Raw genomic sequence first — 25,505 nt, 5'->3', positions numbered from 1 at the left:
TCCCTGAGCTCAAGGCAAGCACTCTATCACTTGAGCTGCAGCACCACTCCCAGCGGCAGGAAAGTCTTATCTCCAATAAACCACCAGAACACCAGAAGTGGCACTGTGGCTCAAGTGGTATAGTGCTTGCATTGAGCTGAAGAGCTCAGGGACAGTACCCAGGCCCAGAATTCAAGGCCTACAATCAACGAAAAACAAACAAACAAACAAACAAAAAACTCAGATCCCTACAAAGGAATGAAGAACACTAGTATAGTTACTATGGATAAATAAAAAAATGACTTTTTTTTTTGTCAGTCGTGGTGCTTGAACTCTGGGCCTGGGCGCTGTCCCTCAGCTCTTCAGCTCAAGGCGAGCGCTCTACCACTTGAGCTATAGTGCCACTTCCGGTTTTCTGGTGGTTTATTGGAGATAGGAGTCTCACGGTCTCTCCTGCCCAGGCTGGCTTTGAACTGCGATCCTCAGATCTCAGCCTCCTGAGTAGCTAGGAGTACAGGCGTGAGCCACCAGCGCCCGGCTAAAAAATGACTTTTTATCATGATTTAAACACCTCTAAAAGATAAGTGATTGAGGTATTGTTGGGAGTGGCTATCAGCAGGAGGGTGAAGGGTGAGAATAAGTTTCAAGTTATATACACTTATATGAAGTTATGAAAATAGCATAAAGAAACCTGTTGAAATTATTTTAAGAAGGGGAAGGGCCAGGCCCTGGTGGCTCATGCCTGTAATCCTAGCTACTCAGCAGGCTGAGATATGAGGATCGAGGTTCAAAGCCAGTCCAGGCAGTAAAGTCCTTGAGACTCTTATCTCCAATTAACTACCAGAAGACCAGAAGTAGCACTGTGGCTCAAGCGGTAGAACACTTGCCTTGCCTTAGCTGCAGAGGGAAGGAATTCAAGCCCCACAGTTGCCTAAATAAATAAATAAATGTGGGTAGAGAGGAGGAGAAAATAGATTGATCAGGGGATGGAACTGATGAGTGTATTATTTGCAAGCATAGAAATGTCACAATGAGGCTAGGAAGGTGGCTCAGTGGTAGAATGCTTGTCTTGCATGCATGAGGCCCTGGGTTCGATTCCTCAGCACCACAGAAGCAGAAAAAGCCGGAAGTAGCACTGTGGTTCAAGTGGTAGAGGGCTAGCCTTGAGCTGAAGAGCTGAAGGACAGTGCCCAGGCCCAGAGTTTAGGCCCCATGATCGACAAAATTTTAAAAAAACCAACAAACTGTAAAATCCAGGTGGCTCACACCTGTAATCCTAGCTACCCAGAAGGCTGGGATCTTAGGATCCCCGGTTAAAAGCCATCCAAGGCAAGAAAGTCCATGAAACTCATCTCCAATTAACCACAAAAAAGTCCAAAGTGGAACTATGACTCAAGTAGTAGAGTACTAGCCTTGTGGGAAAAAGTGAGAAGAAATCCTAAGATAATGCCCAGCATGCGCGCGCGCACACGCACACGCGCACACACACACACACTATTATATGCATATATGTAAATGTTACAATGAAATTTCTTTGTATGATTAAAATATACTAATAATAAATTAAAAAAACAAACATGTTTAAAGTGAAAAAAAAAAAAAAAAAAGCCAGGCACCTATAATCCTAGTTACTCAGGTGGCTCAGATCTGAAGGTCCTGGTTCAAAGCCAGGCAAGGACAGGAAAGTTGGTGAGACTCTTATCTCCAATAAACTACTCAGAAAAAGCCAGAAGTGTGGTAGAGTGCTAGCCTTGAGCACAGAGAGGCTCAAGACAGCACCAGGCCCAGAGTTCAAGCCCTAGGACTGGCTTGAGAATTCAAAGTTAGAAGCCATCCCAGGAAGACAAATTCCTAAGACTCTTATCTCTCTAATCAACCCCCCCCAAAAAGCCATAAATGGAGGTGTGGCTTAAGTACTAAGACACACAAGGCTCACCAATCAATGGATTTAACTCAAAAGGATGGTCTTTAACTATAGTGAAAATGAATTAGAAAGCAAAGACAAAATGATACCTGGAAAATACCCAAGAATTTGGAAACTGGCAGGATTATAAGTAATTCACGTGGCAAGAAATTAAAAGGGAAATTGGAAAGTACAGTGAGTGGTCTAAAGTCCAATCTTCAGAGATGTGTGAGATGAGGTCAAAGCAATCCTTCGAAGGAAATAACTAGACTAGAAAAGGAGGGTCTAAGATCAGTGACTTCTGCTTCTACCTTACGAAATCAGGAAAGAACAAATTAAACTCAAAGCAGAAGGAAGAAACCATACCTTAATTATTCTAAAATCTCCCTTGACCAGCACCTAAAACCATAATGTACAGAAATGTGTTTCATGCCAGTATTTTTATATTAAAACACTGTCAAGCCAGGCGCCCATGGCTCACCTGTAATCCTAGCTACTCGGGAGGCTGAGATCTAAGGATTGCGGTTCAAAGCCAGCCCGGGTAGGAAAGTCCATGAGACTCTTATCTCCAATAAACCTCCAGAAAACTGGAAGTGGCGCTGTGGCTCAAGTAGTAGAGTGCTAGCCTTGAGCTGAAGAGCTCAGGAACAGTGCCCAGGCCCAGAGTTCAAACCCCAAGACCAACAACAACAACAAAAATGAAAATAGTGTTGTGGCACAAGAAGTAGAGTACTAGCCTTGAGCACAAAAAGGCTCAGGGACAGTGCCCAGGCCTTGAGTTCAAGCCCCACAACAGACCAAAAGAAAAAGAAAAAAAAAAAAGAACTACAAAACACTTTCAACTTGTTACAGCACATTATCTTTTTCTTTTCTTTTCTTTTTTCTATAGAATAGCCCAAGCTGGTAGTATCTAGTAGATCATTAATTTATTTTGGATTACAAGTCAATCGCTATAATACTACAACTCTAATGACATTTCTTGGGTGTAAAGGGATCACTCACATCCAGGAACAGGATAGTACGTGGAACCTCCCTATATCTGTAGCTCAGACACATCAGCAGAACTGTGCTTAAGATGAGGTAATCATCTGCAAAAGTAACCCCCTCCTGGGCTGGGAGTGTGCCTTAGCGGTAGAGTGCTTGCCTAGCCTGCATGAAACCCTGGCTTTGATTCCCCAGTACCTCATAAACAGAAAAAGCTGGAAGTGGTTCAGGTGGTAGAGTGCTAGCCTTGAGCAAACAAAGCTCAGAGACAGCATCCAGGCCCTGAGTTCAAGCCCTAGGACTAGCTAAAAAAAGTAAAAATAAAGTAACCTACACCTAAGAATCTAGAAAACTGACCTAAAAGATTGTAAGTGTGTCACCAGTCCAGGAATTTACAGAGAAAAAAGGTTCGAATGGAATGAATCTGCAGTGGGAACCAAATGACTTATCCCAATCACTGGGGAATAAAATCTCCAGGGCACCCACAGGACAAGCCAGAGGTCAAAGGGAGTGCCTGGCTCCCTCACCAACATCCAGGGCCACCATCATCTTCTACCTGTTCAGTTACCTATCATTAACATTCAGGATACCTACTGACAGAGAAGACTAGTAACACTTTTAAATTGAAAGGCAAAGTCAGACTTTGATAAAAAGCTAGGCTGAGGAGCTGGGGAGGTGGCTCAGGGGTAGAGTGCTTGCCTCACATGCATGAGGCCCTGGGTTCGATTCCTCAGCACCACATAAACAGAAAAAGCCGGAAGTGGCGCTGTGGCTCAAGTGGTAGAGTGCTCGCCTTGAGCTGAAGAGCTGAGGGAGAGCGCCCAGGCCCAGAGTTCAAGCCCCACAATCGACAAAAAATGACACCCCCCCCCCAAAATAAAGCTGAGCACCAGTGGCTCTCGCCTGTAATCCTAGCTACTCAGGAGGCTGAGATCTGAGAATCACGGTTCAAAGCCAGCAGGGGCAGGAAAGTCTGTGAGACTCTTATCTCCAATAAACCACTAGAAAACCAGAAGTGGTACTGTGGCTCAAGTGGTAGAGCACTCGCCTTGAGCTGAAAAGCTGAGGGACAGCGCCCAGGCCCAGAGTTCAAGCCCCTACAACCGACAAAAAAAAAAAAAAAAAAAAAAAAAAAAAGAAAAGGAAAGAAGACTAGGCTGATTTAATAATGAGGACTGGGTAGGCCCAAGGGGTCCCAGGGAGAATCTTGTCCATCAACTGAGTCAAGCTTGCAATTCTAAATTTTGACCAAAACTAACAAACAAGTATTTAAGGTAGATGCATAAAATGTGCAAGGAGATAAACAGTGTTTTCTTTGTTTTTTGTTTTGTAAGCCTTTGGGTGTGGTAAAAGGAGTTTGAAGAATCTCTTATAAATTGAGATATGGTTTCAATGAGCAATTTCAGTCACCACTGTAGCAGGTTAAGTACCAGACTGCAGACATCAATCAACTGACTAAGGAGCCAGAGTTTCGTTTCAAGGTGTAGGGAAAGGCTAGTAAACCCCTCCTGCCCTAGACTCATGCCTCAATTAAAGAATGGAGAGGAGCCAGGCACTGGCCCCAGAGCATAGACAAAGCTAAGGATTGAAGACAGAACTGAAAAAGATGAGCCCCCTTAATCTGCAACCATGTTAGGAAGTAGATGCAAAGAAAGGCTGGTTTTGGCAAAACTCTAGCAACTGTGAGAGAGAATGGGAAATCTATAAAACAGTCTTGTAAAAGGCTTCTGCCTACTAGAGAGAAACAAGGGAAAACATACAACAGTGGGACCCATCAGCTACACTGGACATTGATCAAAACGAACCAAGCAACTCAATGGCAGTGATGGGAGGGAGGGAATGAGTGGGAAAGAGGGAACAGCTGACATTATGCAAAAAGAAAGGAATGCACGTATTACCCAATGTGGAAGAAATAACTGTATAGTCAAAGCCCATAGAACTCATAAACTTTATCGACCACGATAGACAATTTGCCCCATGAAGGTTAGAATGTTTTTGTGACTTTAACTAAGCATCACTATCGTACAATACTGTGAAAGTTGTAAAATTATATAATCACTTAATCACAATAAAAAATTTGCAAAAAAAAAAAAAAAAAGGGTTTCTGCCTGGTGAAAAGCCAGTCCCCAAGTTCAAGGTGAATGCCTTTTAACAAAGATGTCTTTTTCTCTTCTCTTTAAGAACGTTAAAGGGTAAAGGGTATGGCTCAAGTGGTAAAGCACTGATTGTCCTAGCAAGCTCTAGGCACTGAGTTCAACCCAGTACCCTTTTCTACTCAAGAATGTTAGAACTATACAAAATGAACTTCATCTTGAATGTACAGTACTGAAGTTTGAATTCAGAATCTCCCACTGGCTAGTCAGGTGTTCTATTTCTTGGGCCATACCTCAGCCCTCTGATATGTTTGTTATTTCTGAGGTAGGGTCTCACTTCATGCTGGGGCTTGCTCCTCGACCTTGATCTTACTATTTTAGGCTATCTCTCTAACTTACCAAGACAGACTTTCCTGACCAGGCTGACCTTGAAATGATACCCTTCCAAACTCAGCCTCTCAAGTAGCTTGGATTAAAAGCATGGACCATGGGCATATATCTTTGACATACAAGACAAAGCTCTCCAGGAGCAAGAGTATGCTTAGAAACATGGCATATTTTCTCCTTCTGCGCTTACAAGAGTGTGATTCTCCTTCAGATTAGCTATGCTCCCAGTGTAAGGAGGTGAGGGAGGATATGCAGTCAGTTAAAATGATCAAAAACTACTCAAGCAATCTAATATCGATGAGTCAATGTACCTTTACTTTAAAAAAGGCAAACTATAGCTGGGCACCAGTCGTTCACACCTGTAATCCTAGCTACTCATGAGGCTGAGATCTAAGGATAGAGGTTGAAAGCCAGCCTGGGCAGGAAAGTCTGTAGACTCTTCTATCCAATAAACTACTAAAAAAGCCAGGAAAAAAAAAAAAAGCGGGGTGGGGGGGAAAAGGTGGGGGGAGAAGCAACACTTAACTTTTCCAGCGTCTGAACACTGACTTCAGGATTAAAAACTGAGGCAGAAAGATAACTTGATCCCAGGAGTTCCAGAGACCCCCACCTCTAAAAACAAAAGGGAGATTGGGAGCCAGGCGCCAGTGGCTCACACCTGTAATCTTAGCTACTCAGGAGGCTTAGATCTGAGGATCACAGTTCAAAGACAGTCCAGGCAGGAAAGTCCATGAGACTTTTATCTCCACTAGAAAACTGGAAGTGGTGCTGTGGCTCAAGTGGTAGAGCCCTAGCCTTGAGCTGAAGAGCTGAGGGACAGCGCCCAGGCCCAGAGTTTAAGCCCCACAACCAACAGGAAAAAAAAAAAAAAGAGACTGGGGCTGGGAATGTAGCTTAGTGGTAGAGTGCCTAGCATGCTGGAAGCCTTGGTTCGATTCTTCAGTACTACATAAACAGAAAAAGCTGGAAGTGGCACTGTGGCTCAAGTGGTAGAGTGTTAGTTTTGAACAAAAGAAACTTAAGGACAGTGCTCAGGCCCTATAAATTCAAGCTCCAGGACTGGCCAAAAAAAAAAGGGGGGAGATTAGCTGAATTATGCTCTCCATTGCATAAAACTGTAGGGTCCAAAGAAAGGAGGAACCCACCCAGCAGCTGCCTTTAACAGACAGGTATCACAGTTTCTCAGAGCACTACAGCTTTTGTGAGAATTCTAAGAATTACTGACAGAAAGCAAACTAGCTCTTAGATACAATTCAGAAAAGAAATTTAACTTACAGAATTAACTATGCCTCCCTGATGTTATCTTTCCTTCTTCTATAGGTTAGAGAGGGAGAGGCTATAGGCAACAAAAGAACATCAATCTTTTTTTTTTTTGGATCAGTTGTGGAGCCTGAACTCTGGGCCTGGACGCTGTCCCTCAGCTCTTCAGCTCAAGGCTAGCGCTTACCACTTGAGTCACAGCTCCACTACTGGCTTTTTCTGTTTAAGTGGTGCTGAGGAATCGAACCCAGGGCCTCATGCATGCAAGGCAAGCACTCTACCACTGAGCCACCTTCCCAGCCCAAGAACATCAATCTAATGTGAATGAAAAGTGGAAAACGTCACCAGTGTCTCAATGCATCTGAGGTGCTAGAAGTTCCCCTACGGTGCCTTTGTAGGACTCTGGGCAAGTCATTTAACCTCTGGTATGCAAAATGTGGAGACAGAGCAAAGGGGTTTGAGTCCTAGCATCCTCTGGGCTCAAACACAATCTTAAGGCATTTACTAGCTGAGTGTGGTGACATATACCTGTAATCCTAGCACTTGGGAGGAAGAGGCAGGAGAATGGAGAGTTGGAGGCCAATCTGGGCTACAAAACAAGACATTATCTCAAAAAATAAATAAGTTGATGACATGCTGAGTTGAAACTCCTTTGTACAACTTAACGATAAAAGAAAACTAAAATTAGCTGGACACCCAGATGTTCTACAATAGATGAGCGATCAAAAAAAAATGTGGAACTTATACACAATGGAATTTCACACAGTCATTAGAAATTATGTCATTTGCAGGAAAACAGACAGACCTAGAATAAATCATGTGAAGTGAGGTAAGCCCAGCTCAAAGAGAACAATGGTGCATGTTTTCTCTTATATGTGGAAGCTAGATCTAAAGTACATGGGACATGATATATTATACAGGACTCTAGGCACTCGAACAGAACTAGAAGAGGATACTCTTAGGGGAAGAACATAAAATGTAAGGCCTTTGTGATCACATAGAATAACATTTATCAAAATGAACTCCAGGAAATGGAAACAGGAAGGTTTTTTTTTTCTTTTTGTCTTGTTTTTTTCAATTATCTGTCTTGAAGCAGGGTAAGAAGGTGCACAGAAATATGGAGGGACAAAGGGTGAACAAATGCAGCAGTGGTACTGGTAGACACTATGTTAAAAATGAACTATACAACTCAAGGGCGAGGATAGAAGGGAAAAACTGGAAGAGTGTGAAGGAAGGGATGATATTATCTAAAAAAGAAATGTATTTGGCTAGGTGCTAGAGGCTCACACCTGTAATCCTAGCTACTCAAGAGGCTGAGATCTGAGGATCACGGTTCAAAGCCAGCTTGGGCAGAAGTCCGTGAGACTGTCTCTTTTTTTTTGGGGGGGGGGGGTTGGTTGTGGGGCTTGAATTCTGGGCCCTAAGCTCTTCAGCTCAAGGCTAGCACTTTACCACTTGAGCCATAGCACCACTTCTAGTTTTCTGGTGGTTTTATTGGAGATAAGGGTCGCACGGACTTTCTTGCCTGGGTTGGCTTTGAACCGTAATCCTCAGATCTCAGCCTCCTGAGTAGCTAGGATTACAGGACTGAGCCACTGACACCCAGCCTGTGAGACTCTTATCTCCAATAAAACACCAGAAAACTGGAAGTGGCATTGTGGCTCAAATGGTAGAGCACTACCCTTTGAGCAGAAAAGGCCAAGCAAGAGGTCTTGGAGAGTTCAAGTCCTAGTATTAACACACACATTTATCTATATAAAACTTGGGCTGGAGTCATAGCTTAGCAATACAACACCTGCCTAGCAAGGGTGAAGCTCTAATTTCAAACTCTGGTAATATTTCATAAATAAGTGAAGTAATGAATGAGCAAAAACCATCAGAAAAGACTGGGCATGTAGGGTGAACAAAAGACTGATAGACTGGTTACAGTGGACATGGTAGCCATTTCTAACCAACAAATTAGTGTCACAGATGAGAGTTTAAGTTTGCTCTGACCTCTTAGCTCAGTAGATAAACACTTGGCTGGTATTTTAATATGTTTAGAATTTTCTCACACAGACAGGTAGGGTGTGTGTGTGTGTGTGTGTGTGTGTGTGTGTGTGTGTGTGTGTGTGTGTGTGTGTGTGTGTGTGTGTGTGTGTGTGTGTGTGTGTGTGTGTGTGTGTGTGTGTGTGTGTGTGTGTGTGTGTGTGTGTGTGTGTGTGTGTGTGTGTGTGTGTGTGTGTGTGTGTGTGTGTGTGTGTGTGTGTGTGTGTGTGTTGTGTAGGGTGTGTGTGTGTGTGTGTGTGTGTGTGTGTTTGGATAAGAAACGCCAGCTGGGGGCCCTGGGAGGGGAGGAAAGAAGAGGGGCCATGGGTGGATAGGACTGGAAGACTGGAATACCAGCAGGAACAGGGACAGTGCTAGCCCGCGTCCCCACTGAGATGAGCTCTGACACACTTCCTGCTTCCTGGAAAGCCAGCCATGAATATATCGGCTGCAGACAGGCTCTTTGTGGGTGGCCTATGTTTGCTGTTCATTTGCTTTAAAGGCTAACACATCTTTAAGATGACATCTTTTAGCCAGGTGCCAGTAACTCACACCTGTAATCCTAGCTACTCAGGAGGCTGAGATCTGAGGATTGCGGTTCAAAGCCAGCCCGGACAGGAAAGTCCATGAGACTCTTATCTCCAATAAATCACCAGAAAGCTGGAAGTGGTGCTGTGGCTCAAGTGGTAGAGCGCTAGCCTTGAGCTGAAGAGCTGAGGGACAGTGCCCAGGCCCAGAGTTCAAGCCCCATGACCAAAAAAAAAAAAAAAAAAGACATCTTTTCAGGTGTAGTGTTGGGTCTCATATTCTGTATTTTGGAACAAGGTTTGCATGCTTTGAGTCACTGCTTCCTGAGGACCATCAGGGGCCCTGAAAGGCTAAGATGGATTATGCACAAACATGCCCATGTCAAACTGAAAATAAATGTAAAAGTGTTTTAAGACAGGGTCTCACTGTATAGCCTAGGTTGGCTTAGTTAGAACTTGCTACATAGCCTAGACTGGCCTTAAACTCAAAAATCCTCCTGCCTTCACTTTCTCAGTATCAGCATAGAAAAAAGAATTAATATAATAAAAGAAAGCACATTCAGCCTTGGTATCACCATCACCACGATCAACCTGAAGACATTTTCATCATCTCAGAAGCGCCATGGCCCTTCCTTGTCACATTATTACATTTCATATCTCTCCAGACACCTCCTCCCTGCCCAGGCCCAGTCTCCCATGGTTAACAATCCCAGCAAAGTCTCTATGACCAACTCCAAGAGTACATTGCCTGGACCAGGAATCCATAAAAGTTATACCTGGTTTATCACCTGAGGTGTGCATGACAACGCCTGTTTTAGCAGTAGTGGAGATGATAGGAAGATACGACAGCAGGTTTTAAATATTCTTAAAGGGCTCTAAATAATTTTTTGTTGACCCTCTGTTCATAAGCAGCAGGTGTAAGAAGACCGCATTCAGAGAACAAAGAACTAGAAGGACCCAGGTTATATCCACGTGGAATGTACTGGAGCACCACCTCTGAAGAATGTTATCTTTCAGGGAAGGCTCCCACACTGGATGGAAGGCTGGCCAGTGATCAGATGACTGGTGGTTAATCCCCTGGTTCTTTTTTTTTTTTTTGTCCTGATACTAGGGCTTAAAAACTCAGGGTCTGGGCACTGTCCCTTAGTTTCTGCTCAAGGCTGGTACTCTACCACTTGAGCTACAGCACCACTTTTGCGTTCTTGATGGTTAATTGGAGATGAGTCTTAAAGACTCCCCTTACCCCCAGGTTGTCTTGGAATCAGGATCCTCAGATCTCAGCCTCGTGTGTTGCCAGGATTATAGGCATGAGGCACCAGCACCTGGCAATCTGGTTCTATCTTGAGGAAATAGTTAAAAATAGTCTGTGAAGACCTAGTGTAGGGGCTGGGAAGTTGGCTCAGTGGTAGAGTGCTTGCCTTGCATGCCTGAGGCCCTGGGTTTGATTCCTCAGCACCACATAAGCAAAAAGAAAAAAGCCAGAAGTGGCGCTGTGGCTCAGGTGATAGGGCACTAGCCTTGAGCTGAAGAGCTGAGGGACAGTGCTCAGGCCCAGAGTTCAGGCCCCACAACCGGACCAAAAAAAAAAAAAAAAAAAAAAGACCTAGTGTAATGAGACTAGTATTAATACAGTTTTGTGGGTTGATTTCATCCCACAGCTGTATATAGCTGGACTAGAAATTAGTATCAGCAAAATATTGGCTTGCTTCATTCCTCTGTGGTTTCTATGAGACTTCAACTATCCATTCTCTGAACATGACAGGCCTTAATAAGACTGAAGCTCTAGATCACATGACTCTGGTACATTCTTATTTTTCCATCTGAGGAATCAGGGTATCTGACTCTATTTTTTTTATTTCTTTTGTGTTATTGGTGGTATTAGTTTCAATGCAGGGCCTTGTACTGCTAGGCAGGTGTTCTACCAAGTGAGCCACACATCCAGCCCTTTTTTTGCTTTTGTTGTTATATTTTCTCACTTTTTTGCCTGGGCCTGCCTGAACTAGGATCCTACTATTCATTTTTCCCTCCCAGCTAGGACAACAGATATATTTAGTATTTAACCATGCTCAACTTTTCTTTTTTTTTAAGTTGGCTGAGATGGGATCCTAAAACTTTTTATTTTCTTCTCCTCAAGTGAGCCTTGGAATCTTGACCCTGCTCACTGCCTCCTGAGTAACTAGGGATTACATGTGTAAGCCACTGCCCACAACTTCAACTCATTTTTTTTTTTTTTTCCTTTTGGAGACAGGGTCTTGCTGTGTAGCCAGGCTGGCTTTGAATTGGCACTCCTCGTATCTCAGTTTCCCAAGTATAGGATTATAAGCAGGCCTTTAAATATGAACTTCATTTAAAAAATTGTCTTGGAGCCTGGTACTCGTGGCTTACATCTGTAATCCCAGCTACTCAAGAGGCTAAGATCTGAGGGTCCCAGTTTGAAGCCACCCCAGGCAGGAAAAGTCTGTGAGACTCTTATCTCCAATTAGCCAGCAAAAATCTGGAAGTGATGCTGTGGCTCAAGCGGTAGAGTGCTAGCAGAGAAATCCAAACCAAAGCATGAAGTCCTGAGTTCAAAATCCAGTACTTGCACAAAATAAAAAAATGTTATCTTATAGTTGGCTCCACTGATCATGACTTTGAGCCAGGGATCAACACCATAAGATCAAGTTAATAAATTAGCTCAATCCAGTGTGCAAATAGTGGTACTTTTCCTAATAGGCCATTGTTTTATTGCACTTAATGCTCACCCCCCCCCTTCTATGATTGATCCTTCTATGGACCATCTTATCTACTCTGCCTGTCTGGTTAAACAATGCCAACTGGACATTAATGATCTTCCATCCAAACATTTCAAGTCCACAGGGATTGCCTCATGTGAGTACTGCTCAGGTCAAGGACAGAAAGAAAAAGGGCAGGGCTGGGAAGGTGGCTCAGTGGTAGAGCACTTGCCTTGCATGCTCGAGGCCCTGGGTTCGATTCCTCAGCACCACATAAGAAAAAAGCCGGAAGTGGCGCTGTGGTAGAGTGCTAGCCTTGAGCTGAAGAGCTGAGGGACAGTGCCCAGGCCCAGAGTTCAGGCCCCACGACCGGACCCCAAAAAAAAAAAAAAAGAAAGAAAAAGGGCAGGGTAGGTTTCTCATTTCTTGCTAGGGGAAGTGAAAGGCTGGAAAATCTTGAAATCTGTAATTCATAAACAAAATGTGAGGCTGGGAAGGTGGCTCAGTGGTAGTGTACTTGCCTAGCATGCATGAAGCCCTAGGTTCGATTCCTCAGTACCACATACACAGAAAAAGCTGGAAGTGGCGCTGTGGCTCAAGTGGTAGATCGCTAGCCTTGAGCAAAAGAAGCTTAGGGACAGCATTCAAGCCCTGAGTTCAAGCTCTATGGTAGAGTACCTGCCTAGCTTCCTTTTTACATCCTTCAGAAATGATTCTTAGACTAAAAATTAGAGGAGATGCCATCAGTTCTAGTCCCTATTCTGGTCTTGTTCTCTAATTCCCAAATGACTATTCTTTGTAGAGTGCTTAGTCCTAAGGCTTGAACTCAAAGCTTTGGGCTTTCACTTGGCTTTTTCAGCTCAAGGTTGGTGCTCTACCACTTGAGCCACACCTCTAATTCCAGTTTTTTGGTGGTTAATTGGAGACAAGAGTCTCAAGGATTTGTCCATGTGGTCTAGCTTTGAACTGGGATCCTCAGCCTCCTGGGTAGCTAGAATTACAAGTATTAGCCACCAGTGTCTGGCTCTGAAGTGATTTTGAGGTTATTTCATTTTTTTCTTTTGAGAAAGCCCAAGCTGGTATTGAACTCAAGTGATCCTCCTGCCTCAAACCCCCTAAAACAGCTATTTGCAGTATCACTATCCTTCTGAATGACTGTTTTGTCCCTTATAAAACAGTATAAAAGGTGTGTGGGGGGGGGAGAAGATGGGAAGGGATGGGAAGGGGAAACAAAGGAGGAGGCAACAATGCTTGATAAGAAATGTACTCATAAAAAAAAAGAAATGTACTCATTACCTTGCCCATGTAATTGTAACCCCTCTGTACAGTATTTTCACAATAAAAATAAATAAATAAAACAATATAAAATCATCTTACGATCTTATTGTAGAGCTCCAACTAGACACCAGCTGAGCCCACAAGCCTCAGCTAGACAGAAAAGTGTTTACAGGTAACACAGCTTGCTTTCTTCCTCTAATTGGCTACTTGAGTTCTAACCTATGTTTTAAATTTGTTTTAAGACAAAGATTTTGTTTGGTCACATGAAAATACCTGAAATAGTCCATGCTATAATTACCTCCGGCTGAGTCTCATCTCCCAAAATCATTACAGTTGTCATCATCTTTTTTTTTCTTTAAGAAACCTTTCCCATCTTTTGTCCCAGGACAGGCTTCTTGCTCTCATGGGCTTTTACAAAGAACATTTCCCAGCAGCTCCTGATGGCTTATGCCTATAATCCCATGTAGCATATAACTCTTGTCTGAAAGAAAAACAAAAACTAAAAACTAGAAGCAAAAAGGACTGGGGTGTAGCTCAAGTGTCAGAGCACTTGTAGGAGGCTTTGAGTTCAGTTCCCAGTGTGGGAGGGGGGAGGGGGGTGGCGGGGGGGGGGGGGAGAGGAGGAGGCAAGAAAGAGCAAAAAAAGAAAAAAAAAATCTTCCTTGGCTAGCTGCCCAGGTTCTCTGCCCATTTCCATTTTAAGTATTTTTTTTCCCTCCTCCCAGATCTGTTCTAAAACAAAAGCAGATGACAAAACCTGCTGGTTTATTTTTTTAAAAGAAAACTTGACCCCAGGCTGTTCTAAGCTAACAAGAGGCTATGGAGTCACACGGTCTGGGCTTACCCACCAACAAACACTCAGTCACTGACTCCTGTGCAAACCTACATCTCAGATGGTTTCATAGAGGTCACAGGATGCAGCTTCCAACATGTTATATGTTTTTGCAATGTCTATTCTTGGGCAGACACCCATTTTTAACCAATAGGCCCCTAAGTTCTCTTTCAGTTCCTGCCAGTTCTGCACAACTATAGCAAACTACAACTAATGATAGCTCAACAGGAAGTGGTATGTGCGTGCATAAGATTGGGCTGTCTTCCTGGTGGCTAGGTATTTATATTTGCAAAACACAAAGGGGGCGGGGCCTAGCTGCACAAGCTGGCCTTGAACTTGCTACACATGTTTGAGGCTGGACTCAAACTCTTTAAAGCTCCCAAAGCCTGCCTCCCATGAGAGGATTACAAGGAACCCCCAATGCTAGGGTAGATTTTTCTTTCTGAAAACATTCTCTACAGTTGTAAATTGTGCTCCAAGGTAATAAACTAATGAGTCATTTCTAATCTTTTCAAAGCTGTATAACAATTTAACTTGCTCAAAAGCTCAAAGAGAGGTAGAAATAGAGTTCATATTAGACCCATCCCTCAAAGGAAGAAAGAACTGTTTCAGGAAGTGGAGCTGGGGCCTAAGTGGTAAGAGTGCCAGCCTTGAGGGAAAAAGCTAAGGGATAGTGCTCAGGCCCTGAATTCAAGCCCCAGAACCAGCGCACACACACAGGCACACAGAGGCACACACGCATGTGCGTGCACATGCATGCACACGCGCGCGCGCGCACACGCACACACACACACACACAAAATTGTTTCATATCATAGAATTTAGGACAGTCACAGAGCCAAGGATTTTGAAGCCAAAGTGGCTTCAAAAGATGAGGCTCCCTTTGGTAAGTCAAAAAGGTTTTCTTTTAGGTCTGGAAGAATGATTACTTTCTCCTTGTTTGCCCTTAGGCAAATTCACTGCAACAACAACAACAACAACAACAACAAAAGATCAGAATCAATATCAGATGTGCCATGAATTTCCAGAACATCCTGACTCTTGTTGAGGCCCAAACTTGGTGTAAACCTTGAATTCACTCATGGAGACAGATGTCTTCAATGTGCCTGAGGAGTATTCCAAGTAAACAGGTTGCTTAGAGGAGTAAAAAGATTCAGCTGGGCTCAGGCCTCCCTGAACCCTAAAAACACAGATCCTTGAATTTATCCTATATTTTCAATTGATTTATTCATTAGATATCTATGGGAAAATCTCCAACTTACAATACTATTCTGGGTAAAACTGATTTTTTTTTTTCTGGCCAGTTCTGGAGTTTGAACTCAGAGCCTGGGCACTGTCCCTGAGCTTCTTTTTGCTCAAGGCTAGCGTTCTACCACTGGAGCCACAGTGCCTCTTCCAGTCTTTTCTGTTTATGTGGTACTGAGGAATTGAACCCAGGGCTTCATACATGCTAAGCAAGCACTCTACCTTTAAGCCACCTTCCCAGCTCATGACTCATTGGGTTTTTTTTTTTGGTCTGCCGTGGGGCTTGAACTCTGGGCCTGGGCGCTGTCCCTCAGTTCTTCAGCTCAAGGCGAGTGCTCTACCACTTGAGCCACAGCGCCACTTCCGGTTTTCTGGTGGTTTATTGGAGATAGGAGTCTCACGGTCTCTCCTGCCCGGGCTGGCTTTGAACTGCGATCCTCAGATCTCAGCCTCTTGAGTAGCTAGAATTACAGGCGTGAGCCACCAGCGCCCGGCAATGGGTTATTTTATTTTTTTAAGCTCACATCTATGGTCCTAGAACTAGGAATCAGGACTAAGGTTGAGACTACAGTATTCTAAATTCAAGGATGGCCAGGGCTACACAGCAAGATGCTACCTAAAAGTCATATTATAATACATGTAGGACTTTTAGTGATTTTGTGTGTGTGTGCCATTACTGAGGTTTGAACTCGCAATCAGGATCCTCCCTTAGCTCTTTCCACTGAAGCTCCACCTCTGAGGCACACATCCACTTCTGGTTTTTTGGTAGTTAATTGGAGATAAAAGATACACTAGACTTTTCTGCCTAGATTGGCTTTGAAGTGCAATCCTCAGATGTCAGCCTCTTGAGTAGCTAGGATTACAGGTGTGGGCTAGAATTGTACTTTTACTTGTCTCTAGGAATAAGGGAGTGGGGATCTTGGCTTAAGCCTCTTGGACTTAGCTGAGTGTCTGTGGCTCACGCCTGTAATCCTAGCTACTTGGAGGGCTGAGATCTGAGGATCCCAGTTCAAAGCCAGACTGGGCAGGAAAGTCCATGAGACGGCCATCTCCAATAAACCACCAGAAAATAGTAATTGGCGCTATGGCTCCAGTGGTAGAGCGCTCTCCTTGAGCTGAAGAGCTGAGGGACAGTGCCCCGGCCCAAAGTTCAAGCCCCATAACCAAAAAAAAAAAAAAAAAAAAAGGCAAAAAACCTCTTGGACTTAACACAGTGATTGTGTGTTGCACAGTGTCATCCTTGGTCTTTCAAGACTGTTCCTAAGTAGGTTAAATACCTTAGATGCAGATCCAAGATTATCTTGGATATAACAGTACGTATGCTGACCTGACCAATGAATTTGTAAAATGTTAGTCAAATTCACTGGCACCTTATCAGATTTTCTTCATACTTGGCTTTGAGATTCACTGTTGCATGCACAAATGGGCCAAACTAACTTTGCAAAGAAACAGGTTGCTAGGTAAAAGTAGCCTAACTCCAGTTTGTAAATCAGGATAACAAACAAAATACTTGAGAAAGGGCAGCTACAAGCATGAAGTACAAAACAAAACACCATGAGAGACAGAAGAAAGGGGGAAAAGACATTGTTCCTAGCTTCTTATAAAAGGACAGCACTTCTCTTTCTGGCAGGCCCAAAGGTGGTAATTTGTCTGACTTCATTCCCTCCCAAGTTGATCAAATGACCATTCCAGGACAAGAACAACAAACCAAAGGAGCCTGGCTCCATCCAGTAATTCTAACTACTGAGTTGGCTGAGATCTGAGGATCACAATTCAAAGCCAATCAAGGCAGGAAAGCCCTTTAGACTTATCTCCAATTAAACAACAATAAACCTGAAGTGGAGCTTTGAGGAGCTATGACTCAGTGATAGAAAGCTAGCCTTGAGCAAAAACAATAAATAAAACTAAGAACAGTGTCCAGGCCTAGTTCAAGCCCCAGTACCTGTGCCCAGACCCAGACCCAGACCCACACGCACAATAGAACAACTATCTCCCTTACCCCAGATTCTTCCACTCCATCTACACTCTAACCTTGCAAGAGATCACGACTCCAAGTTTTGGATAAGCCTCAGGGCTGGGCCTAAGCCATGAGACCTGTCAGTCCTCACCACCCACATCCACACAAATCTGCCTGAAACACCAGTTCCTATTTTTTCCCCCCAACACCCACATGCTTCTGAGAGGAACCAGATCAGGACCCAGGGTGGCATGGAAACGAGAGGAAAGAAAAAGGAGGGAGGGGAGGGGTGCTGCTGAAGATGGGCAGATGAACCTGACTAGGGGATTGGGATATCAAGCTTGGCCTTGAGGCTACCCTCCTGAGACTTGGCCTTCCTGGGAGAAAGCTCAAGCAGAAAGAGGCTTTTCGCCGATGGACAGGCCCGAGGGGGTGTCCATCTGTACCCACGACCATTCTCTCCCCGGCCAAAGCATCCACTAAGAAGCCCCACTTTCAACGAGGTATATACCGGGTGGCCATCTGTCATCTGAGGTCACTCTCCGTGAACACCAGGGGTCCAGCCCAGCCTCAGGGGCCATCCACTCGGACCTGCCGAGCTCTGAGTGCCTGCCAGCTCGATCGATCAATCGGCCAGGCCATCGGGACCTGTTCCCCGGCAGCCGGGGCCCGTCCCCCCCGTCTCCCTCCCCGCCCGCGCGGATGCCGCGCGCTGCTTACCCGGAGCTCGACCTCGGTGCGGTGCAGTCCCAGGCGCCGCAACCCCACGGCCAGGTCGTTGACACACAAGCCGCCGTCGCGGTTGACGTCGAGCGTCTGGAAGAGGCTCCACAGGCGCAGCCGGTGATCCGGGCCCCCGCAGACGGCGCCGCCGCACGGGTCCCCTATGGACGCCGGCGACGAGGCGGGCGACGAGGCGGCGGCGGCGGTGGCGTCCGGCGGCGGGGAGGCCACGCAGCGGCACAACACACTGCTCACCATCGGGCGCGAGACAGGGGCGCCGGGCGCGGGACGGGGGCGGGAGCCGGCGGGGACTGCGTGGAAACACGCCGGGTTCTCTACGACTGCTAGCGCGGGCTCCGAGAAGCCGGCAAGCTGGCGGGAGGGGCCACTTCCGGGAACTCCGCCCCGCCGCGCGCCGCCTCACTGGCCACGCCTCCAGGCCGGCAGCCGACCAGTCACGAGTCAGAACGAAGCCCTCTCTGAGGGGCGGGGTCGGTCCAAGGCCTACCCTGTTCAATGGGGAGGGCGGGGCCATCTCCGCTCAAGCAGGGGCCGATTCAAACCAAGGAAGGCGGCGATTGGCTGAACCAGGCGGGAGGCGGGGATTCACACAGCTACGAGCCGAAATCCTGTGTAATTGGCAGGCTGGAGGCTCTGTATCCAATTGCCACTAAAAAGTGCTGTTTAGTCCGCGAACTTATAAGGACGTGTACGAAGAGGTAGTAGCCTCCTGTCGGAAACAGAGTTGGCATAGAGCAATTGTGAACTGGACTTACCAGACAGAGTTTGCGTCCTTATGAAATTAAAAATTAATTGGACAACATCTCAAGGCCGAAAGCACTAAATATCTTCAAAGGCCAGGTTCTAATAGTCTTACCTCCCTAAACTACCAATAAAATAGCTGAATTTAACACCGTGATAGTCTTAACACCAACAATAGAACGACAGAATAACTTTCCAATGGAAGTGAATAAAGGCCAAGTGGGCGGGCTCCCTGGAGTGACAGACACAGCTTTAGACCAATGATCAGATTATTTCGAGCAGGTAGGCGTGCCCTTTGGCTGAATGACAAACTGGAAGAGCCAGTGATCAACTTGATGTTTGAGCCGCGATCAACCAGGAAGGCGGGCTTCCTTGGAGAAGCGTGGAGGGGCGGGAAGAAGGGAAGTGGGCGGATCTTCGCACACCCCGGCGGAAGAGGCAGATTCAGGAAGCCATTACGCAGCTGGCTGGTAGCGGCCGGGCGGGTCCGGTCTGGGCCCTACGCACTTTGCGTAGCGAGAGGGGTTACCTAAGGCCTGGAGCTTGGCTTTGAGCAAGCCTGGCCTGTCCCCTGGAAGGGGGTGGGCTAGTAAGGGGCGAGGCAGAGGAAGCAGGAGAGGGAAATTGGGGCTGTTGGGGACACTATAATTTTCTTTATATATAAAGAGGGGAGGGGAGAGGAAAGGCCATGGCAGTCCCAGCCAAGAAAAGAAAGATGAACTTCTCAGAGCGAGAGGTGGAAATCATCGTCGAGGAGCTGGAGCTGAAGAAGCACCTGCTGGTGAACCACTTCAACGCTGGGGTCCCTCTGGCCGCCAAGAGCGCGGCCTGGCATAGCATCCTGAGAAGGGTCAATGCTGTAGCCACCTGCCGCAGGGAGCTGCCCGAAGTCAAGAAGAAGTGGTCTGATCTCAAGACCGAAGTCCGTCGTAAGGTTGCCCAAGTCCGGGCTGCCGTAGAGGGTGGCGAGGCCCCAGGACCCACTGAGGAGGATGGAGCCGGTGGGCCTGGGACAGGCGGTGGCAATGGCGGCAATGGCCCAGCTGTAGCCCCGGTATTGCTGACCCCCATGCAACAACGCATCTGTAACCTGCTGGGTGAGGCCACCATCATCAGCCTTCCCAGTACCACAGAGATCCATCCGGTGGCCCTTGGACCCACAGCCACTGCAACAGCAGCCACGGTCACCCTGACACAGAGTGAGTGACCTCTCCTGCCCAGTTCCCTGTGATAAATGGGAAGGGCCAGCAAACGCTGGGGCGGCCTGGGGAAAGGTTGACTGCCAAGGGTCAAAGGCCAGATCAAATTGATCTGCCGTCTAGCCAGCCTATAGCTCTCATATCATTTATGACCATGACTTAACCTCCACTGGCTGCACTATGTGGTCCTTGAAGACAGAGATTGTTATCTGCTCAGAACTTATCATAGGGCCTGACATACAGAAGGTAATCAGGATATATACTTGTTGGATGAATAGATGGGAATAATACTGCCCAAATGAGACATCCATTCTGAACAAAGACATTCTGTGTTCTCAGGACGGCAAATATACATCAGGTTCTGTTCAGGAACTTCATGGTCCCTGAGTCAGTCATCAGACATTGACACTCTAAAAACCCTGTGCCCAGCACAGGGATTACCAAAGTGTTTAGAATATAGATCTATGTAGATCTGGGGGCTGAGGATGTTGGTCAGTGGTTAAAAAAACAACAACAACAAAAAAAAACCACTTTGTTTAGTGTGAGAGGCCCTAGGTTAAATTTCCAACACTTAAAAAAAAAAGGGGGGGGGGAAGACTATAGGACAATTGTGTCTTAGTAAAACAGATAAGACATCTATGTGAAGAGGTCTGCTATCAGTTGGGAAAGCCCAAAGACTCAAAAGAGAAGGGGGATTGAGCCAGCTGGGGGTGGCTCAGGATATAAGAATAGCTGAGATCTGAGGCTCTTTTTGTTGTTGTCCTTGTTGATCATGGGGCTTGAACTCGGTGTGGGCGCTCTCCCTGAGCTTTTGTTAGCACTCTGCACTTTGAGCCACAGTGCCACTTCCAGTCTTCTGGTGGTTAACTAGAGATAAGAATCTCAAGGGGCTGGGAAGGTGGCTCAGTGGTAGAGTGCTTGCCTTGCATCCATGAGACCCTGGGTTCCATTCCTCAGCATCACATAAGTGGAAAAAGCTGCAAGTGGCCTTGGGGCTCAAGTGTGGTAGAGTGCTCACTGTGAGCTGAAGAGCTGAGGGACAGTGCCCAGACCCAGAGTTCAGCCCCTCCACTGACCAAAACAAATAATAATAATAATAATAATAATAATAAAATAAATAAATAATTCTCACAGACTGGCTGGGGAATGTGGCTTAGTGGTAGAGTGCTTGCCTAGCACTCATGAAGCCCTGAGTTTGATTCCTCAGTATCACATGCACAGAAAAGGCCAGAAGCGGCGCTGTGGCTCAAATGGTAGAGTGCTAGCCTTGAGCAAAAAAGCTCAGGAACAATGCCCAGGCTGGCAAAAAAAAAAAAAAAGAATCTCATGGACTTTTCTCTCTGACCTGGTTTCAAACTGCTAGCCTCAGATCTCAGCCTCCTGAGTAGCTAGGATTACAGATATAAGCCACCAGCATCTGGCTGAGGAGCATTATCTAAGACAAACTTGGGCAGAAAAGTCCATGAAACTCTTACCTCCAATTTAATCAGCAAAAATCAGAAGTAGAAGTGTGGCTCACGTAGTAGAACAGCAGTCCTTGAGAGGAAAAGCCAAGTGGGAATGCCAGTCTCTGAGTTCAAGCCCCAGTACTGACATTAAAAAGGGGAGGTTGCCAGGTAGAAGTGGCTCATGCCTGGAATCCCAGCTACTCAAGGAGGCTGAGATCTGAGGATCGTGGTTCAAATCCAGCCCAGGCAGGAAAGTCCGTAAGACTCTTATCTCCAATTAGCCACCAGAAAATGGGAAGTGGTGCTGTGGCTCAAGTGGTAGAGCCCTAGTCTTGAGCTGAAGAACTCAAGAGTTCAAGCCCCACGACTGACCAAAAAATATATATTATATATATATATATACATGTATGTGTAAAGCAGTATACATGTGTATATATACACATAGATATGCATATATATATGTGTGTGTGATGTTGTATTTCTCAAGGATGTATGGAAATGGAAAAGGGGGACAAACATTGGTTTCGATTGGATGCTACTCTGGAACAGGAAGGATGAGCCAGTCACTAATGAGATAAGGAGGCATTTATTGGGCACTTTAGCAACTACTTCCCTTGTCTCTCCCCTACGTCCTTTTCTGCTTGGCCACAAGAGACACAAGTCAAGAGAACATCAAAGGAGGTAGGAGTGTTGAGGTTGCCAAGAGCTGTGTGGAGAGCTCTAAGATGCCTACTTTGAGCTGGCATATGACTCCATCTCTGAGGTACTTAATCAGTTAAAAGCAGCCCATTGAGATGGCTGTGGGTATGCTAGGCTCTGGTGTTGGGAGAACCTGAGTTTTCTTCTTGGCTCTGCAGCATGAACTATGTGATCTTAGGCAAGTCACTCCGTGTTTCTATTTTTTCAACTTTGAAAAATGAGATGGCTGCTATCTCCCTTTTGTCATTAGGAAGATTCATGAGCTAGTAATTACAAATTGTTGGGCACGGAAGCACTCTGGACTTTTTGCTGGCATTTTTATTGGCATCTCTTCTGCTTGATCTAGGACTGCCCTTTGGCTATCAGTAGATTAAGAACCTAAAGCCTTACTATAGAAGTGTTTTGGTGATAAACTGGGCACCGGTGGCTCACACCTGTAATCCTTCCTAGCTACTCAAGAGGCTGAGATCTGGGGATATCGGTTCAAAGCCAGCCCGGGCAGGAAAAGTCTGTGAGAATCTTATCTCCAATAAACCACCAGAAAACTGGAAGTGGCGCTGTGGCTCAAGTGGTAGAGCTAGCCTTGAGCTGAAGAGCTGAGGGACAGCGCCCAGGCCCAGAGGTTTAAGAACCAGGACTGACCAAAAAAAAAAAAAAAAAAAAAAAAGAAGTGTTTTGGTGATAGAGTGCTTGCTCTGTATGTAGGAAGCCCTTTTTGTCCCTGGGACTGGGAGAAAAAGATCTAGCCTCCCCTTAGAATCTATATTTATACATAAAGAATTATAAAACCAAGGGAGGCCTGAGCTTTCCTCCCCCTAGGACAGAACCTAATGTCTTCCTCTCCACATTGCACAGCCAGTTTCATCCTTCCAGAAGGTGACCTGCCTGTACTTTGCCTTTTTCTTCTCTGCAGTCCCTACTGAGACAACCTATCACACACTGGAGGAGGGAGTGGTAGAGTACTGTACCACTGAGGCTCCCGCACCCCTGCCAGCTGAGGCCCCCATAGAGATGATAACCCAGCATGCAGATACCTCCGTGAAGCCTCAGGCACTCAAGAGTCGCATAGCCCTCAACTCTGCCAAGCTGATCCAGGAACAGCGGGTCACCAATCTGCATGTCAAGGAGATTGCCCAGCATCTAGAGCAGCAGAACGACCTGCTGCAGATGATCCGGCGCTCCCAGGAGGTACAGGCCTGTGCCCAGGAGCGCCAGGCCCAGGCCATGGAGGGTACCCAGGCGGCCCTGAGTGTCCTCATCCAGGTTCTCCGGCCCATGATCAAAGATTTTCGTCGCTACTTGCAGAGCAACACACCCAACCCGACCCCTGCCTCTGATCCTGGACAGGTGCCTCAGAACGGGCAGTCGGACAGCATCATCCAGTGAGGACAGGGGTCAAGCCAGCCTTCTGCCACAATTGGGTGAAACCTCCATGGTCTTGTAAGTGGCCTCTGGGACTGGATTTGGAAGGGCCACGTGGACAGTTCCCTCCTTGGTAGACATTTGGTGGAGGAGGAGGGTCCACTGTTCTAAGAAATGAAAGAGACTGGGAAGAGGAACTTGCTGGGCTCCTAGTCTCTTATTCCACCATGGAGTGACCTTGCTAGGTCTGAAGACTGGATAGCTGGAGGGTCATGTGTGCTGGAGCTAGGACATGTGCTGTCATGAGCCAGGACTTGGGCTGTGATCCTGACTTGGTCTAGGACATTTCTCTCATTGGGAGCCATGTCAGCCTGGGGTCTGAGCTGAGCTGCCCCAGCCCAGATGCCATCCTTTTCAATACCACCTGGCAGCAGAGCTGCCAAGAGGGCAATAACATCCTCCCAGGGGAGGCAACACCACCAAACCTGAGAAGGAAACCCTGTCCCTTTCTCCTCACTGTGCCTCAGTCCTCAAGGGACTCTCCTTGCTGCTCCGTACCATCTCCAGCCCCAGCCCAGGCACAGCACAGCCTGGGATGGGTACATTGTCCAGGATGCCTCTGTAATACACTCAGCATTCAGCCAGCCTGGCACAGCAATGCTGTGTGTGGTGGGGATGAGTTCCCTCTCTGTTCTTCCGTGGTGTTTCTGGGGAGCTCTTGGGTGGTTTCATCTTCTCTCCAAGAGCTCTGACTCAGGTTAGGCTTCAAGTACTGTTAATCTTAGAGAAAGCAAACTAATGTGGAATCTTGTCCTGTCCAAACCCCACCCCCTCCACACACACACACTGCAGGTGGTTTTTTCCCAGAAGGCTTGCTTCAAGCCAGTTGTATTTATTCTGTATTCACACCTCTCCTAAGAAGGCATCTAGGAATGTAACTTAGGGCTATTCCCTTCCTCTGTCCACGGACCCCAATTCTAAAATTCAGTACAAAAACCAGTGCTGCTCGGCATCCCACCTCAACTCCTCTCACTTTCCAGGTCATTCAGTGCTTTCTCCAGGGATCCTCTGGTTGTCTGAGTGAATCTAAAGCCACAGTTAACCTTGCATGAAAGAGGTAGGAGAAGTGAAACCCACCCAAGAACTGGGACTCTGAATGCTGTGCTCTGGGGAGCAGAGCCTTGGAGATACTGAAGGAGGCGCTGTTCTGTCTGCCAGCTTTCTTTCCCAGATGCTTGTAAGGATTGTACCCAGAAATGCCTGCTTTATTTTCAGACTCACCATTGGTTTCTGGGGCCCTCCCATCTCCCCAGATTATGTCCCAAGTTTGCAGGTTTGCTGGCTATGGGACAATGATGGGTACAACTTTAGGCTCTCAGCCAAACAAGAGCTGATGCTGCCTTCCTGGGCATGCGCAGGATGTAGAATTATTTGGTGCCACGGGTGTGTTCACTGGGAAGATGCCCCTGAGGACAGGTGGGAGATGGACACCACACTGTCCACACTGTGCCTGCCCAAAATGCCAATTCTAGAGAGGCAGGACTGGAGAGGGGTTGAGTGGCAGAAGGGGAGATCGAGCTCTTGCCAGCATGGTCAGTTGGCAACGGCACTGGCAGCCTGATGGCTCCAGCAGGGCAGCTGCAGGGACTTCCGGAGGATTTTCGACTCAGTTTGTGTTTTTTTTTCTGGGGTTGGAAATCTGAACCAATATTATGTTCCATTTGGGTAGAGAAGGGAACCCTGGATTCCTTAAACTGACTTATTCTTTCCAGGTCATAACTTTAAATGAAAGAAATGCCATTTTTTTCTTTTAATATACACGTCGCTGTGTCTTTAATTGGTTATATTAAGAAGAGAGTAGTGACTACAGGCCAAATCTGGCCCATCATTTGTTTTTGTAAATAAAGTTTTAGTGGAACACAAACATACCCATTCATTTATGAATTTATAATTGTTTTTGTGCTATAAGAGTAGAACTGGAGGGCAGGGAATAGTGGTAGCGTGCTTGCCTAGCATGCATGAAACCCTGGGTTCAATTCCTCAGTACCACATACACAGAATAAGCCAGAAGTGGTGCTGTGGCTCAAGTGGCAGAATGCTAGACTTGAGCAAAAGAAACTTAGGG

The 25,505-nt window shown here is 46.2% G+C and overlaps 2 protein-coding genes across 5 annotated transcripts in view; one reads left to right on the top strand and one right to left on the bottom strand.

The window, feature by feature from the left end:
- The window catches only part of Slc25a25 (solute carrier family 25 member 25), a 42,006-nt gene extending 23,745 nt beyond the window's left edge, over positions 1-18,261 (bottom strand). Inside the window, exon 1 of one of the 4 annotated variants that reach the window (XM_070014387.1) lies at positions 17,908-18,261. In XM_070014387.1, coding sequence (XP_069870488.1) covers positions 17,908-18,168 — 261 coding nt within the window. In that variant the 5' untranslated portion in view covers positions 18,169-18,261. Of the gene's footprint in view, positions 1-13,451; positions 13,594-17,907 lie in introns of those variants that run through there. The other 3 variants (XM_070014397.1, XM_070014405.1, XM_070014439.1) reach the window with 3 other exon arrangements.
- An 882-nt stretch (positions 18,262-19,143) lies between these two features.
- Naif1 (nuclear apoptosis inducing factor 1) lies at positions 19,144-25,304 on the top strand. The gene is made up of 2 exons (XM_070014375.1): positions 19,144-19,871; positions 22,932-25,304. The coding sequence occupies exons 1-2, from the start codon at positions 19,361-19,363 to the stop codon at positions 23,402-23,404; spliced, it is 984 nt and encodes a 327-aa protein (XP_069870476.1). The 5' UTR covers positions 19,144-19,360; the 3' UTR covers positions 23,405-25,304.
- The last annotated feature ends 201 nt before the right edge of the window (positions 25,305-25,505 follow it).

The sequence above is a fragment of the Dipodomys merriami genome, unplaced genomic scaffold, assembly GCF_024711535.1.
Source record: "Dipodomys merriami isolate MVZ:Mamm:240054 unplaced genomic scaffold, mDipMer1.0.p SCAF_11, whole genome shotgun sequence".
NCBI lineage: Eukaryota > Metazoa > Chordata > Mammalia > Rodentia > Heteromyidae > Dipodomys > Dipodomys merriami.
The sequence above is the reverse complement of the archived record's forward strand: the minus strand, read 5'-3'. Positions and strand labels throughout refer to the sequence as shown.

What these genes read in the sequence shown, in the direction of transcription:
- Naif1 (XM_070014375.1), top strand. Translation starts at nt 19,361, where the DNA reads ATGGCAGTCCCAGCCAAGAAAAGAAAGATGAACTTCTCAGAGCGAGAG. An exon ending in CACGGTCACCCTGACACAGA is followed by an intron (nt 19,872 to 22,931) that starts GTGAGTGACCTC and finishes TCTTCTCTGCAG; the next exon opens with TCCCTACTGAGACAACCTAT.